This window comes from Salmo salar, chromosome 11, assembly GCF_965601325.2.
Source record: "Salmo salar chromosome 11, fSalSal1, whole genome shotgun sequence".
In the NCBI taxonomy this organism is placed as follows: domain Eukaryota; kingdom Metazoa; phylum Chordata; class Actinopteri; order Salmoniformes; family Salmonidae; genus Salmo; species Salmo salar.
In genome coordinates this window covers 67,973,474-67,991,820 of record NC_138301.1, presented here as the reverse complement: position 1 = coordinate 67,991,820, position 18,347 = coordinate 67,973,474, and the positions used below count along the sequence as shown (strand labels likewise).

Genomic DNA, 18,347 nt, shown 5'->3' with positions numbered 1-18,347 from the left:
TCTCCTGTCCTCCAGAACCAGCTGTCTATCTATAGGTGATGTCATCTCCTGTCCTCCTCCAGAACCAGCTGTCTATCTATAGGTGATATCCTCTCCTGTCCTCCTCCAGAACCAGCTGTCTATATATAGGTGATGTCCTCTAATGTCCTCCTCCAGAACCAGCTGTCTATCTATAGGTGATGTCCTCTCCTGTCCTCCAGAACCAGCTGTCTATCAATAGGTGATATCCTCTCCTGTCCTCCTCCAGAACCAGCTGTCTATCTATAGGTGATATCCTCTCCTGTCCTCCTCCAGAAACAGCTGTCTATCTATAGGTGATGTCCTCTCCTGTCCTCCTCCAGAACCAGCTGTCTATCTATAGGTGATATCCTCTCCTGTCCTCCTCCAGAACCAGCTGTCTATCTATAGGTGATATCCTCTCCTGTCCTCCTCCAGAACCAGCTGTCTATCTTTAGGTGATATCCTCTCCTGTCCTCCTCCAGAAACAGCTGTCTATCTATAGGTGATATCCGCTCCTGTCCTCCATAACCAGCAGACTATCTATAGGTGATGTCCTCACCTGTCCACCTCCAGAACCAGCTGTCTATCTATAGGTGATATCGTCTCCTGTCCTCCAGAACCAGCTGTCTATCTATAGGTGATGTCCTCTCCTGTCCTCCTCCAGAACCAGCTGTCTATCTATAGGCGATGTCCTCTCCTGTCCTCCTCCAGAACCAGCTGTCTATCTATAGGTGATATCCTCTCCTGTCCTCAACCAGAACCAGCTGTCTATCTATAGGTGATATCCTCTCCTGGCCTCCTCCAGAACCAGCTGTCTATCTATAGGTGATATCCTCTCCTGTCCTCCTCCAGAACCAGCTGTCTATCTATAGGTGATATCCTCTCCTGTCCTCCTCCAGAACCAGCTGTCTATCTATAGGTGATATCCTCTCCTGTCCTCCAGAACCAGCTGTCTATCTATAGGTGATGTCCTCTCCTGTCCTCCTCCAGAACCAGCTGTCTATCTATAGGTTATATCCTCTCCTGTCCTCCTCCAGAACCAGCTGTCTATATATAGGTGATGTCCTCTAATGTCCTCCTCCAGAACCAGCTGTCTATCTATAGGTGATGTCCTCTCCTGTCCTCCTCCAGTACCAGCTGTCTATCTCTAGGTGATATCCTCTCCTGTCCTCCAGAACCAGCTGTCTATCTATAGTTGATGTCCTCTCTTGTCCTCCCCCAGAACCAGCTGTCTATCTATAGGTGATGTCCTCTACTGTCCTCCAGAACCAGCTGTCTATCTATAGGTGATGTCCTCTCATGTCCTCCTCCAGAAGCAGCTGTCTATCTATAGGTGATGTTCTCTCCTGTCCTCCAGAACCAGCTGTCTATCTATAGTTGATGTCCTCTCCTGTCCTCCTCCAGAACCAGCTGTCTATCTATAGGTGATGTCCTCTCCTGTCCTCCTCCAGAACCAGCTGTCTATCTATAGGTGATGTCCTCTCCTGTCCTCCTCCAGAACCAGCTGTCTATCTATAAGTGATATCCTCTCCTGTCCTCCTCCAGAACCAGCTGTCTATCTATAGGTGATATCCTCCCCTGTCCTCCTCCAGAACCAGCTGTCTATCTATAGGTGATATCCTCTCCTGTCCTCCTCCAGAACCAGCAGTCTATCTATAGGTGATGTCCTCTCCTGTCCTCCTCCAGAACCAGCTGTCTATCTATAGGTGATGTCCTATCCTGTCCTCCTCCAGAACCAGCTGTCTATCTATAGGTGATATCCTCTCCTGTCCTCCTCCAGAACCAGCTGTCTATCTATAGGTGATATCCTCTCCTGTCCTCCTCCAGAACCAGCTGTCTATCTATAGGTGATATCCTCTCCTGTCCTCCAGAACCAGCTGACTATCTATAGGTGATGTCCTCACCTGTCCACCTCCAGAACCAGCTGTCTATCTATAGGTGATATCGTCTCCTGTCCTCCAGAACCAGCTGTCTATCTATAGGTGATATCCTCTCCTGTCCTCCTCCAGAACCAGCTGTCTATCTATAGGTGATATCCTCTCCTGTCCTCCTCCAGAACCAGCTGTCTATCTATAGGTGATATCCTCTCCTGTCCTCCAGAACCAGCTGTCTATCTATAGGTGATATCCTCTCCTGTCCTCCAGAACCAGCTGTCTATCTATAGGTGATGTCATCTCCTGTCCTCCTCCAGAACCAGCTGTCTATCTATAGGTGATATCCTCTCCTGTCCTCCTCCAGAACCAGCTGTCTATATATAGGTGATGTCCTCTAATGTCCTCCTCCAGAACCAGCTGTCTATCTATAGGTGATGTCCTCTCCTGTCCTCCAGAACCAGCTGTCTATCAATAGGTGATATCCTCTCCTGTCCTCCTCCAGAAACAGCTGTCTATCTATAGGTGATGTCCTCTCCTGTCCTCCTCCAGAACCAGCTGTCTATCTATAGGTGATATCCTCTCCTGTCCTCCTCCAGAACCAGCTGTCTATCTATAGGTGATATCCTCTCCTGTCCTCCTCCAGAACCAGCTGTCTATCTTTAGGTGATATCCTCTCCTGTCCTCCTCCAGAAACAGCTGTCTATCTATAGGTGATATCCTCTCCTGTCCTCCAGAACCAGCTGTCTATCTATAGGTGATGTCCTCTCCTGTCCTCCTCCAGAACCAGCTGTCTATCTATAGGTTATATCCTCTCCTGTCCTCCTCCAGAACCAGCTGTCTATATATAGGTGATGTCCTCTAATGTCCTCCTCCAGAACCAGCTGTCTGTCTATAGGTGATGTCCTCTCCTGTCCTCCAGAACCAGCTGTCTATCAATAGGTGATATCCTCTCCTGTAATTCCTCCAGAACCAGCTGTCTATCTATAGGTGATGTCCTCTCCTGTCCTCCTCCAGAACCAGCTGTCTATCTATAGGTGATGTCCTCTCCTGTCCTCCTCCAGTACCAGCTGTCTATCTCTAGGTGATATCCTCTCCTGTCCTCCAGAACCAGCTGTCTATCTATAGTTGATGTCCTCTCTTGTCCTCCCCCAGAACCAGCTGTCTATCTATAGGTGATGTCCTCTCCTGTCCTCCAGAACCAGCTGTCTATCTATAGTTGATGTCCTCTCTTGTCCTCCCCCAGAACCAGCTGTCTATCTATAGGTGATGTCCTCTACTGTCCTCCAGAACCAGCTGTCTATCTATAGGTGATGTCCTCTCCTGTCCTCCTCCAGAAGCAGCTGTCTATCTATAGGTGATGTTCTCTCCTGTCCTCCAGAACCAGCTGTCTATCTATAGTTGATGTCCTCTCCTGTCCTCCTCCAGAACCAGCTGTCTATCTATAGGTGATGTTCTCTCCTGTCCTCCAGAACCAGCTGTCTATCTATAGTTGATGTCCTCTCCTGTCCTCCTCCAGAACCAGCTGTCTATCTATAGGTGATGTCCTCTCCTGTCCTCCTCCAGAACCAGCTGTCTATCTATAGGTGATGTCCTCTCCTGTCCTCCTCCAGAACCAGCTGTCTATCTATAAGTGATATCCTCTCCTGTCCTCCTCCAGAACCAGCTGTCTATCTATAGGTGATATCCTCCCCTGTCCTCCTCCAGAACCAGCTGTCTATCTATAGGTGATATCCTCTCCTGTCCTCCTCCAGAACCAGCAGTCTATCTATAGGTGATGTCCTCTCCTGTCCTCCTCCAGAACCAGCTGTCTATCTATAGGTGATGTCCTATCCTGTCCTCCTCCAGAACCAGCTGTCTATCTATAGGTGATATCCTCTCCTGTCCTCCTCCAGAACCAGCTGTCTATCTATAGGTGATATCCTCTCCTGTCCTCCTCCAGAACCAGCTGTCTATCTATAGGTGATATCCTCTCCTGTCCTCCAGAACCAGCTGACTATCTATAGGTGATGTCCTCACCTGTCCACCTCCAGAACCAGCTGTCTATCTATAGGTGATATCGTCTCCTGTCCTCCAGAACCAGCTGTCTATCTATAGGTGATATCCTCTCCTGTCCTCCTCCAGAACCAGCTGTCTATCTATAGGTGATATCCTCTCCTGTCCTCCTCCAGAACCAGCTGTCTATCTATAGGTGATATCCTCTCCTGTCCTCCAGAACCAGCTGTCTATCTATAGGTGATATCCTCTCCTGTCCTCCAGAACCAGCTGTCTATCTATAGGTGATGTCATCTCCTGTCCTCCTCCAGAACCAGCTGTCTATCTATAGGTGATATCCTCTCCTGTCCTCCTCCAGAACCAGCTGTCTATATATAGGTGATGTCCTCTAATGTCCTCCTCCAGAACCAGCTGTCTATCTATAGGTGATGTCCTCTCCTGTCCTCCAGAACCAGCTGTCTATCAATAGGTGATATCCTCTCCTGTCCTCCTCCAGAAACAGCTGTCTATCTATAGGTGATGTCCTCTCCTGTCCTCCTCCAGAACCAGCTGTCTATCTATAGGTGATATCCTCTCCTGTCCTCCTCCAGAACCAGCTGTCTATCTATAGGTGATATCCTCTCCTGTCCTCCTCCAGAACCAGCTGTCTATCTTTAGGTGATATCCTCTCCTGTCCTCCTCCAGAAACAGCTGTCTATCTATAGGTGATATCCTCTCCTGTCCTCCAGAACCAGCTGTCTATCTATAGGTGATGTCCTCTCCTGTCCTCCTCCAGAACCAGCTGTCTATCTATAGGTTATATCCTCTCCTGTCCTCCTCCAGAACCAGCTGTCTATATATAGGTGATGTCCTCTAATGTCCTCCTCCAGAACCAGCTGTCTGTCTATAGGTGATGTCCTCTCCTGTCCTCCAGAACCAGCTGTCTATCAATAGGTGATATCCTCTCCTGTAATTCCTCCAGAACCAGCTGTCTATCTATAGGTGATGTCCTCTCCTGTCCTCCTCCAGAACCAGCTGTCTATCTATAGGTGATGTCCTCTCCTGTCCTCCTCTAGTACCAGCTGTCTATCTCTAGGTGATATCCTCTCCTGTCCTCCAGAACCAGCTGTCTATCTATAGTTGATGTCCTCTCTTGTCCTCCCCCAGAACCAGCTGTCTATCTATAGGTGATGTCCTCTCCTGTCCTCCAGAACCAGCTGTCTATCTATAGTTGATGTCCTCTCTTGTCCTCCCCCAGAACCAGCTGTCTATCTATAGGTGATGTCCTCTACTGTCCTCCAGAACCAGCTGTCTATCTATAGGTGATGTCCTCTCCTGTCCTCCTCCAGAAGCAGCTGTCTATCTATAGGTGATGTTCTCTCCTGTCCTCCAGAACCAGCTGTCTATCTATAGTTGATGTCCTCTCCTGTCCTCCTCCAGAACCAGCTGTCTATCTATAGGTGATGTCCTCTCCTGTCCTCCTCCAGAACCAGCTGTCTATCTATAGGTGATGTCCTCTCCTGTCCTCCTCCAGAACCAGCTGTCTATCTATAAGTGATATCCTCTCCTGTCCTCCTCCAGAACCAGCTGTCTATCTATAGGTGATATCCTCCCCTGTCCTCCTCCAGAACCAGCTGTCTATCTATAGGTGATATCCTCTCCTGTCCTCCTCCAGAACCAGCAGTCTATCTATAGGTGATGTCCTCTCCTGTCCTCCTCCAGAACCAGCTGTCTATCTATAGGTGATGTCCTATCCTGTCCTCCTCCAGAACCAGCTGTCTATCTATAGGTGATATCCTCTCCTGTCCTCCTCCAGAACCAGCTGTCTATCTATAGGTGATATCCTCTCCTGTCCTCCTCCAGAACCAGCTGTCTATCTATAGGTGATGTCCTCTCCTGTCCTCCAGAACCAGCTGTATATCTATAGGTGGTATCCTCTCCTGTCCTCCTCCAGAACCAGCTGTCTATTTATAGGTGATGTCCTCTCCTGTCCTCCAGAACCAGCTGTCTATCTATAGGTGATATCCGTTCCTGTCCTCCTCCAGAACCAGCTGTCTATCTATAGGTGATATCCTCTCCTGTCCTCCTCCAGAACCAGCTGTCTATCTATAGGTGATATCCTCTCCTGTCCTCCTCCAGAACCAGATGTCTATCTATAGGTGATATCCTCTTCAGTCCTCCTCCATAACCAGCTGTCTATCTATAGGTGATGTCCTCTCCTGTCCTCCTTCAGAAACAGCTGTCTATCAATAGGTGATATCCTCTCCTGTCCTCCTCCATAACCAGCTGTCTATCTATAGGTGATGTCCTCTCCTGTCCTCCTTCAGAAACAGCTGTCTATCAATAGGTGATATCCTCTCCTGTCCTCCTCCAGAACCAGCTGTCTATTTATATGTGATGTCCTCTCCTGTCCTCCAGAACCAGCTGTCTATCTATAGGTGGTATCCTCTCCTGTCCTCCTCCAGAACCAGCTGTCTATTTATAGGTGATGTCCTCTCCTGTCCTCCAGAACCAGCTGTCTATCTATAGGTGATATCCTCTCCTGTCCTCCACCGGAACCAGCTGTCTATCTAAAGGTGATGTCCTCTCCTGTCCTCCAGAACCAGCTGTCTATCTATAGGTGATATCCTCTCCTGTCCTCCTCCAGAACCAGCTGTCTATCTATAGGTGATATCCTCTCCTGTCCTCCTCCAGAACCAGCTGTCTATCTATAGGTGATATCCTTTCCTGTCCTCCTCCAGAACCAGCTGTCTATCTATAGGTGATGTCCTCTCCTGTCCTCCAGAACCAGCTGTCTATCTATAGGTGATATCCTCTCCTGTCCTCCTCCAGAACCAGCTGTCTATCTATAGGTTATATTCTCTCATGTCCACCTCCGGGACCAGCTGTCTATCTATAGGTGATATCCTCTCCTGTCCTCCAGAACCAGCTGTCTATCTATAGGTGATGTCTTCTCCTGTCCTCCCCCAGAACCTGACCAGCTGTATGTGTATCAGCAGTAAGGAGGAGGAGGCGGTGGCGTTGCCGGGGAAATGCCCCATTCCAGGCTGCCAACAGGCCTTTCTCACCTTCCTTTGTGTCATCTGTGTGTGCAGCATGATCGGAGCCATGGCCCAGACCCCCTCCTGACCTCTATCCCCTGACCTCTATCCCCTGACCTCTATCCCTGACCTCTATCCCCGACCTCTATCCCTGACCTCTATCCCCTGACCTCTATCCTTGATCTCTAATGCTGACCTCTGTCCCTGACCCCTCTGTTATCATACTCATCAGGTAACCTCTAACCCTGACCCCCTCTGTTATCATACTCATCAGGTAACCTCTAATCCAGACTCCCTCTGTTATCATACTCATCAGGTAACCTCTAACCCAGACCCCCTCTGTTATCATACTCATCAGGTCATCTCTAACCCAGACCCCCTCTGTTATCATACTCATCAGGTAACCTCTAACCCTGACCCCCTCTGTTATCATACTCATCAGGTAACCTCTAACCATAACCCAGACCCCCTCTGTTATCATACTCATCAGGTAACCTCTAATCCAGACTCCCTCTGTTATCATACTCATCAGGTAACCTCTAACCCAGACCCCCTCTGTTATCATACTCATCAGGTAATCTCTAACCCAGACCCCCTCTGTTATCATACTCATCAGGTAACCTCTAACCCTGACCCCCTCTGTTATCATACTCATCAGGTAACCTCTAACCATAACCCAGACCCCCTCTGTTATCATACTCATCAGGTAACCTCTAACCCAGACCCCCTCTGTTATCATACTCATCAGGTAACCTCTATCCCTGATCTCTAACCCAGACCCCCTCTGTTATCATACTCATCAGGTAACCTCTTTCCCTGACCCCCTCTGTTATCATACTCATCAGGTATCCTCTAACCCTGACCCCCTCTGTTATCATACTCATCAGGTAACCTCTAACCCTAACCCAGACCCTCTCTGTTATCATACTCATCAGGTAACCTCTAATCCAGACTCCCTCTGTTATCATACTCATCAGGTAACCTCTAACCCAGACCCCCTCTGTTATCATACTCATCAGGTCATCTCTAACCCAGACCCCCTCTGTTATCATACTCATCAGGTAACCTCTAACCCTGACCCCCTCTGTTATCATACTCATCAGGTAACCTCTAACCATAACCCAGACCCCCTCTGTTATCATACTCATCAGGTAACCTCTAACCCAGACCCCCTCTGTTATCATACTCATCAGGTAACCTCTATCCCTGATCTCTAACCCAGACCCCCTCTGTTATCATACTCATCAGGTAACCTCTTTCCCTGACCCCCTCTGTTATCATACTCATCAGGTATCCTCTAACCCTGACCCCCTCTGTTATCATACTCATCAGGTAACCTCTAACCCTAACCCAGACCCTCTCTGTTATCATACTCATCAGGTAACCTCTAACCATAACCCAGACCCCCTCTGTTATCATACTCATCAGGTAACCTCTAACCCAGACCCCCTCTGTTATCATACTCATCAGGTAACCTCTATCCCTGATCTCTAACCCAGACCCCCTCTGTTATCATACTCATCAGGTAACCTCTTTCCCTGACCCCCTCTGTTATCATACTCATCAGGTATCCTCTAACCCTGACCCCCTCTGTTATCATACTCATCAGGTAACCTCTAACCCTAACCCAGACCCTCTCTGTTATCATACTCATCAGGTAACCTCTAAGCCAGACCCCCTCTGTTATCATACTCATCAGGTATCCTCTAACCTAGACCCCCTCTGTTATCATACTCATCAGGTAACCTCTAACCCTGACCCCCTCTGTTATCATACTCATCAGGTAACCTCTAAACCAGACCCCCTCTGTTATACTCATCAGGTGACCTCTAACCCTGATCGTTAACCCAGACCCCCTCTGTTATCATACTCATCAGGTAACCTCTATCCCTGATCTCTAACCCAGACGCCCTCTGTTATCATACTCATCAGGTAACCTCTAACCCTGACCCCCTCTGTTATCATACTCATCAGGTAACCACTAACCCTGACCCCCTCTGTTATCATACTCATCAGGTATCCTCAAACCCAGACCCCCTCTGTTATCATACTCATCAGGTAACCTCTAACCCAGACCCCCTCTGTTATCATACTCATCAGGTAAACTCTAACCCAGACCCCCTCTGTTATCATACTCATCAGGTAACCTCTATCCCTGATCTCTAATCCAGATCCCCTCTGTTATCATGGTCATCAGATAACCTCTAACCATAACCCCCTCTGTTATCATACTCATCAGGTAACCTCTAACCCTGACCCCCTCTGTTATCATACTCATCAGGTATCCTCTAACCCAGACCCCCTCTGTTGTCATACTCATCAGGTAACCTCTAACCCAGACCCCCTCTGTTATCATACTCATCAGGTAACCTCTAACCCTGACCCACTGTGTTATCATACTCATCAGGTAACCTCTAACCCAGACCCCCTCTGTTATCATACTCATCAGGTAACCTCTAACCCAGACCCCCTCTGTTATCATACTCATCAGGTAACCTCTAACCCTGACCCCCTCTGTTATCATCCTCATCAGGTATCCTCTAACCTAGACCCCCTCTGTTATCATACTCATCAGGTAACCTCTATCCCTGACCCCCTCTGTTATCATACTCATCAGGTAACCTCTAAGCCAGACCCCCTCTGTTATCATACTCATCAGGTAACCTCTAACCCAGACCCCCTCTGTTATCATACTCATCAGGTATCCTCTAACCCAGACCCCCTCTGTTATCATACTCATCAGGTAACCTCTAACCCAGACCCAGACCCCCTCTGTTATCATACTCATCAGGTAACCTCTAACCCTGACCCCCTCTGTTATCATACTCATCAGGTAACCTCTAACCATAACCCAGACCCCCTCTGTTATCATACTCATCAGGTAACCTCTAATCCAGACTCCCTCTGTTATCATACTCATCAGGTAACCTCTAACCCAGACCCCCTCTGTTATCATACTCATCAGGTCATCTCTAACCCAGACCCCCTCTGTTATCATACTCATCAGGTAACCTCTAACCCTGACCCCCTCTGTTATCATACTCATCAGGTAACCTCTAACCATAACCCAGACCCCCTCTGTTATCATACTCATCAGGTAACCTCTAACCCAGACCCCCTCTGTTATCATACTCATCAGGTAACCTCTATCCCTGATCTCTAACCCAGACCCCCTCTGTTATCATACTCATCAGGTAACCTCTTTCCCTGACCCCCTCTGTTATCATACTCATCAGGTATCCTCTAACCCTGACCCCCTCTGTTATCATACTCATCAGGTAACCTCTAACCCTAACCCAGACCCTCTCTGTTATCATACTCATCAGGTAACCTCTAATCCAGACTCCCTCTGTTATCATACTCATCAGGTAACCTCTAACCCAGACCCCCTCTGTTATCATACTCATCAGGTCATCTCTAACCCAGACCCCCTCTGTTATCATACTCATCAGGTAACCTCTAACCCTGACCCCCTCTGTTATCATACTCATCAGGTAACCTCTAACCATAACCCAGACCCCCTCTGTTATCATACTCATCAGGTAACCTCTAACCCAGACCCCCTCTGTTATCATACTCATCAGGTAACCTCTATCCCTGATCTCTAACCCAGACCCCCTCTGTTATCATACTCATCAGGTAACCTCTTTCCCTGACCCCCTCTGTTATCATACTCATCAGGTATCCTCTAACCCTGACCCCCTCTGTTATCATACTCATCAGGTAACCTCTAACCCTAACCCAGACCCTCTCTGTTATCATACTCATCAGGTAACCTCTAACCATAACCCAGACCCCCTCTGTTATCATACTCATCAGGTAACCTCTAACCCAGACCCCCTCTGTTATCATACTCATCAGGTAACCTCTATCCCTGATCTCTAACCCAGACCCCCTCTGTTATCATACTCATCAGGTAACCTCTTTCCCTGACCCCCTCTGTTATCATACTCATCAGGTATCCTCTAACCCTGACCCCCTCTGTTATCATACTCATCAGGTAACCTCTAACCCTAACCCAGACCCTCTCTGTTATCATACTCATCAGGTAACCTCTAAGCCAGACCCCCTCTGTTATCATACTCATCAGGTATCCTCTAACCTAGACCCCCTCTGTTATCATACTCATCAGGTAACCTCTAACCCTGACCCCCTCTGTTATCATACTCATCAGGTAACCTCTAAACCAGACCCCCTCTGTTATACTCATCAGGTGACCTCTAACCCTGATCGTTAACCCAGACCCCCTCTGTTATCATACTCATCAGGTAACCTCTATCCCTGATCTCTAACCCAGACGCCCTCTGTTATCATACTCATCAGGTAACCTCTAACCCTGACCCCCTCTGTTATCATACTCATCAGGTAACCACTAACCCTGACCCCCTCTGTTATCATACTCATCAGGTATCCTCAAACCCAGACCCCCTCTGTTATCATACTCATCAGGTAACCTCTAACCCAGACCCCCTCTGTTATCATACTCATCAGGTAAACTCTAACCCAGACCCCCTCTGTTATCATACTCATCAGGTAACCTCTATCCCTGATCTCTAATCCAGATCCCCTCTGTTATCATGGTCATCAGATAACCTCTAACCATAACCCCCTCTGTTATCATACTCATCAGGTAACCTCTAACCCTGACCCCCTCTGTTATCATACTCATCAGGTATCCTCTAACCCAGACCCCCTCTGTTGTCATACTCATCAGGTAACCTCTAACCCAGACCCCCTCTGTTATCATACTCATCAGGTAACCTCTAACCCTGACCCACTGTGTTATCATACTCATCAGGTAACCTCTAACCCAGACCCCCTCTGTTATCATACTCATCAGGTAACCTCTAACCCAGACCCCCTCTGTTATCATACTCATCAGGTAACCTCTAACCCTGACCCCCTCTGTTATCATCCTCATCAGGTATCCTCTAACCTAGACCCCCTCTGTTATCATACTCATCAGGTAACCTCTATCCCTGACCCCCTCTGTTATCATACTCATCAGGTAACCTCTAAGCCAGACCCCCTCTGTTATCATACTCATCAGGTAACCTCTAACCCAGACCCCCTCTGTTATCATACTCATCAGGTATCCTCTAACCCAGACCCCCTCTGTTATCATACTCATCAGGTAACCTCTAACCCAGACCCAGACCCCCTCTGTTATCATACTCATCAGGTAACCTCTAACCCAGACCCCCTCTGTTATCATACTCATCAGGTAACCTCTATCCCTGATCTCTAACCCAGACCCCCTCTGTTATCATACTCATCAGGTAACCTCTTTCCCTGACCCCTCTGTTATCATACTCATCAGGTATCCTCTAACCCTGACCCCCTCTGTTATCATACTCATCAGGTAACCTCTAACCCTAACCCAGACCCTCTCTGTTATCATACTCATCAGGTAACCTCTAAGCCAGACCCCCTCTGTTATCATACTCATCAGGTATCCTCTAACCTAGACCCCCTCTGTTATCATACTCATCAGGTAACCTCTAACCCTGACCCCCTCTGTTATCATACTCATCAGGTAACCTCTAAACCAGACCCCCTCTGTTATACTCATCAGGTGACCTCTAACCCTGATCGTTAACCCAGACCCCCTCTGTTATCATACTCATCAGGTAACCTCTATCCCTGATCTCTAACCCAGACGCCCTCTGTTATCATACTCATCAGGTAACCTCTAACCCTGACCCCCTCTGTTATCATACTCATCAGGTAACCACTAACCCTGACCCCCTCTGTTATCATACTCATCAGGTATCCTCAAACCCAGACCCCCTCTGTTATCATACTCATCAGGTAACCTCTAACCCAGACCCCCTCTGTTATCATACTCATCAGGTAAACTCTAACCCAGACCCCCTCTGTTATCATACTCATCAGGTAACCTCTATCCCTGATCTCTAATCCAGATCCCCTCTGTTATCATGGTCATCAGATAACCTCTAACCATAACCCCCTCTGTTATCATACTCATCAGGTAACCTCTAACCCTGACCCCCTCTGTTATCATACTCATCAGGTATCCTCTAACCCAGACCCCCTCTGTTGTCATACTCATCAGGTAACCTCTAACCCAGACCCCCTCTGTTATCATACTCATCAGGTAACCTCTAACCCTGACCCACTGTGTTATCATACTCATCAGGTAACCTCTAACCCAGACCCCCTCTGTTATCATACTCATCAGGTAACCTCTAACCCAGACCCCCTCTGTTATCATACTCATCAGGTAACCTCTAACCCTGACCCCCTCTGTTATCATCCTCATCAGGTATCCTCTAACCTAGACCCCCTCTGTTATCATACTCATCAGGTAACCTCTATCCCTGACCCCCTCTGTTATCATACTCATCAGGTAACCTCTAAGCCAGACCCCCTCTGTTATCATACTCATCAGGTAACCTCTAACCCAGACCCCCTCTGTTATCATACTCATCAGGTATCCTCTAACCCAGACCCCCTCTGTTATCATACTCATCAGGTAACCTCTAACCCAGACCCCCTCTGTTGTCATACTCATCAGGTAACCTCTAAGCCAGACCCCCTCTGTTATCATACTCATCAGGTAACCTCTAACCCTGACCCCCTCTGTTATCATACTCATCAGGTATCCTCTAACCATCTGTAATGGCTTGCTGCTGCTGTAACTGCTTGCTGCTGTAACGGCTTGCTGCTGCTGTAACGGCTTGCTGCTGCTGTTACGGCTTGCTGCTGCTGTTACGGCTTGCTGCTGCTGTAACGGCTTGCTGCTGCTGTTACGGCTTGCTGCTGCTGTTACAGCTTGCTGCTGCTGTTACAGCTTGCTGCAGTTCCTGTGCTACTGTTACGGCTTGCTGCTGCTGTTACGGCTTGCTGCTGCTGTTACGGCTTGCTGCTGTTACTGTGCTACTGTTACGGCTTGCTGCTGCTGTAACGGCTTGCTGCTGTTGTAACGGCTTGCTGCTGCTATAACGGCTTGATGCTGCTGTAACGGCTTGCTGCTGCTGTAACGGCTTGCTGCTGCTGTTACGGCTTGCTGCTGCTGTAACGGCTTGCTGCTGCTGTAACGGCTTGCTGCTGCTGTAACGGCTTGCTGCTTCTGTAACGGCTTGATGCTGCTGTAACGGCTTGCTGCTGCTGTAACGGCTTGCTGCTGCTGTTACGGCTTGCCTTTGCTGTAACGGCTTGCTGCTGCTGTAACTGCTTGCTGCTGCTGTAACGGCTTGCTGCTGCTGTAACGGCTTGCTGCTGCTGTAACGGCTTGCTGCTGCTGTTACGGCTTGCTGCTGCTGTTACGGCTTGCTGCTGCTGTTACGGCTTGCTGCTGCTGTTACGGCTTGCTGCTGTTACTGTGCTACTGTTACGGCTTGCTGCTGCTGTAACGGCTTGCTGCTGTTGTAACGGCTTGCTGCTGCTATAACGGCTTGCTGCTGCTTTTACGGCATGCTGCTGTTACTGTGCTACTGCTGTAACGGCTTGCTGCTGCTGTAACGGCTTGCTGCTGCTGTAACGGCTTGCTGCTGCTGTAACGGCTTGCTGCTGCTGTAACGGCTTGCTGCTGCTGTAACGGCTTGCTGCTGCTGTTACGGCTTGCTGCTGCTGTTACGGCTTGCTGCTGCTGTAACGGCTTGCTGCTGCTGTAACTGCTTGCTGCTGCTGTAACTGCTTGCTGCTGTAACGGCTTGCTGCTGCTGTAACGGCTTGCTGCTGCTGTTACGGCTTGCTGCTGCTGTAACGGCTTGCTGCTGCTGTAACGGCTTGCTGCTGCTGTAACGGCTTGCTGCTTCTGTAACGGCTTGCTGCTTCTGTAACGGCTTGCTGCTGCTGTAACGGCTTGCTGCTGCTGTAACGGCTTGCTGCTGCTGTTACGGCTTGCCTTTGCTGTAACGGCTTGCTGCTGCTGTAACTGCTTGCTGCTGCTGTAACGGCTTGCTGCTGCTGTAACGGCTTGCTGCTGCTGTAACGGCTTGCTGCTGCTGTTACGGCTTGCTGCTGTTACTGTGCTACTGCTGTAACGGCTTGCTGCTGCTGTAACGGCTTGCTGCTGCTGTAACGGCTTGCTGCTGCTGTAACGGCTTGCTGCTGCTGTAACGGCTTGCTGCTGTAACGGCTTGCTGCTGCTTTTACGGCTTGCTGCTGCTGTTACGGCTTGCTGCTGCTGTTACGGCTTGCTGCTGCTGTAACGGCTTGCTGCTGCTGTAACTGCTTGCTGCTGCTGTAACTGCTTGCTTCTGTAACAGCTTGCTGCTGCTGTAACGGCTTGCTGCTGCTGTTATGGCTTGATGCTGCTGTAACGGCTTGATGCTGCTGTAACTGCTTGCTGCTGTAACGGCTTGCTGCTGCTGTAACTGCTTGATGCTGCTGTAACTGCTTGCTGCTGTAACGGCTTGCTGCTGCTGTAACTTCTTGATGCTGCTGTAACTGCTTGCTGCTGCTGTAATGGCTTGCTGCTGCTGTTACGGCTTGCTGCTGCTGTAACGGCTTGCTGCTGCTGTAACGGCTTGCTGCTGCTGTAACTGCTTGCTGCTGCTGATACGGCTTGGTGCTGCTGTAACGGCTTGCTGCTGCTGTAACGGCTTGCTGCTGCTGTAACTGCTTGCTGCTGCTGTAACGGCTTGCTGCTGCTGTAACGGCTTGCTGCTGCTGTAACTGCTTCCTGCTGTTACTGTGCTGCTGTAACTGCTTGCTGCTGCTGTAACGGCTTGCTGCTGCTGTTACGGCTTGCTGCTGTTACTGTGCTACTGCTGTAACGGCTTGCTGCTGCTGTAACGGCTTGCTGCTGCTGTAACGGCTTGCTGCTGCTGATTTCGGCTTGCTGCTGCTGTAACGGCTTGCTGCTGTAACGGCTTGCTGCTGCTTTTACGGCTTGCTGCTGCTGTTACGGCTTGCTGCTGCTGTTACGGCTTGCTGCTGCTGTAACGGCTTGCTGCTGCTGTAACTGCTTGCTGCTGCTGTAACTGCTTGCTGCTGTAACAGCTTGCTGCTGCTGTAACGGCTTGCTGCTGCTGTTATGGCTTGATGCTGCTGTAACGGCTTGCTGCTGCTGTAACTGCTTGCTGCTGTAACGGCTTGCTGCTGCTGTAACTGCTTGATGCTGCTGTAACTGCTTGCTGCTGTAACGGCTTGCTGCTGCTGTAACTGCTTGATGCTGCTGTAACTGCTTGCTGCTGCTGTAATGGCTTGCTGCTGCTGTTACGGCTTGCTGCTGCTGTAACGGCTTGCTGCTGCTGTAACGGCTTGCTGCTGCTGTAACTGCTTGCTGCTGCTGATACGGCTTGCTGCTGCTGTAACGGCTTGCTGCTGCTGTAACGGCTTGCTGCTGCTGTAACGGCTTGCTGCTGCTGTAACTGCTTGCTGCTGCTGTAACGGCTTGCTGCTGCTGTAACGGCTTGCTGCTGCTGTAACTGCTTCCTGCTGTTACTGTGCTGCTGTAACTGCTTGCTGCTGCTGTAACACCTTGCTGCTGCTGTAACGGCTTGCTGCTGCTGTTACGGCTTGCTGCTGCTGTAACGTCTTGCTGCTGGTGTAACGGCTTGCTGCTGCAGTAACTGTTTGCTGCGGCTGTTACGGCTTGCTGCTGCTGTAACGGCTTGCTGCTGCTGTAATGGCTTTCTGCTGCTGTAACTGCTTGCTGCTGCTGTAACTGCTTGCTGCTGCTGTTACGGCTTGCTGCTGCTGTAACGGCTTGCTGCTGCTGTAACTGCTTGCTGCTGTACATTTTGACTGTTTTCGATAGTGTGTTTCTTTGTGTTTCAGAACAGTGAGCCCTGAGCTAAAATCCTATGCTCTTGGAGTTCTGTTTCTGGGCCTGAGACTTCTAGGTAGGAGATGACTGTCATCAATAACATGTTTCTGGGCCTGAGACTTCTAGGTAGGAGATCAATGTCATCAATAACATGTTTCTGGGCCTGAGACTTCTAGGTAGAGGATCACTGTCATCAATAACATGTTTCTGGGCCTGAGACTACTAGGTAGGAGATCACTGTCATCAATAACATGTTTCTGGGCCTGAGACTACTAGGTAGGAGATCACTGTCATCAATAACATGTTTCTGGGCCTGAGACTTCTAGGTAGGAGATGACTGTCATCAATAACATGTTTCTGGGCCTGAGACTTCTAGGTAGGAGATGACTGTCATCAATAACATGTTTCTGGGCCTGAGACTACTAGGTAGGAGATGACTGTCATCAATAACTTGTTTCTGGCCCTGAGACTACTAGGTAAGAGATGACTGTCATCAATAACATGTTTCTGGGCCTGAGACTACTAGGTAGGAGATCACTGTCATCAATAACATGGTTCTGGGCCTGAGACTACTAGGTAAGAGATGACTGTCATCAATAACATGTTTCTGGGCCTGAGACTACTAGGTAGGAGATGACTGTCATCAATAACATGGCTTTTATTCCATTGTTTATGTACCATACAAACCAAGCTGAATCCATTCAAGGTAATGTTAGCTGTACTGTATGTGTTTAAGTATGTTGTTTGCATTTACAAGCCACAATGAACCAAGAAAACCAGACAATCACAGCATCTAAGGTTTGGGTCTAATGTCTGATCTATTTTCCCTCTCCTCCCAGGTTACATTCCTCCTCCTCTGATCTTATGTTATCTATATGGGTTTGATCTATATTCCCTCTCCTCCCAGGTTTTATTCCTCCTCCTCTGATCTTATGTTATCTATATGGGTTTGGGTCTAATGTCTGCTCTATATTCCCTCTCCTCCCAGGTTTCATTCCTCCTCCTCTGATCTTATGTTATCTATATGGGTTTGGGTCTAATGTCTGATCTATATTCCCTCTCCTCCCAGGTTTTATTCCTCCTCCTCTGATCTTCGGCATGGGCATCGACTCCACCTGCCTGTTCTGGTCCACGGTCTGTGGAGACAAGGGAGCCTGCATGCTCTACGACAACGTGGCCTATCGACACCTCTACGTGAGTATCGCCATCGCTCTCAAGTCCACCGCCTTCATCCTTTACACCACCACTTGGCAGTGTCTCTGGACCAACTATAACAAATACATTAAGAACAGTGAAGGCTACCTGACTCCCACCCAGCTGTTTGCCTCCAATGTGACTCTGGACAACCTGGGCAAGGAGATCACCCAGAACCCAGGCAACCGGACAAAGTTTATATATAACCTGGAGGAACCAGAGATGAGTTATAACATGGAGTCTGTTTTCTAGTTTCTCCAAGACCAGGGGTACGACTAACTGGCTCACTGCCTGACTGGCAAGCTGGCTGACTGCCTGACTGGCAAGCTGGCTGACTGGCTGGCTGACTGGCAAGCTAACTGGCTGCCTGACTGGCAAGCTAACTGGCTGGCTGGATGGCTGACTGGCAAGCTAACTGTCTGGCTGGCTGACTGGCAAGGTAACTGGCTGCCTGACTGGCAAGCTAACTAACTGGCTCACTGCCTGACTGGCAAGCTGGCTGACTGCCTGACTGGCAAGCTGGCTGTC

General features: G+C 49.1%; 1 protein-coding gene across 1 annotated transcript in view; it reads left to right on the top strand.

Moving 5' to 3' along the window:
* The window catches only part of LOC145858888 (solute carrier organic anion transporter family member 3A1-like), a 205,559-nt gene extending 187,488 nt beyond the window's left edge, over positions 1 to 18,071 (top strand). The window contains exons 6-9 of the mRNA XM_082957554.1: positions 6,802 to 6,956; positions 9,646 to 9,677; positions 16,637 to 16,701; positions 17,695 to 18,071. Coding sequence (XP_082813680.1) covers positions 6,802 to 6,956; positions 9,646 to 9,677; positions 16,637 to 16,701; positions 17,695 to 18,071 — 629 coding nt within the window. The remainder of the gene's footprint in view (positions 1 to 6,801; positions 6,957 to 9,645; positions 9,678 to 16,636; positions 16,702 to 17,694) is intronic.
* Positions 18,072 to 18,347: the final 276 nt, after the last annotated feature.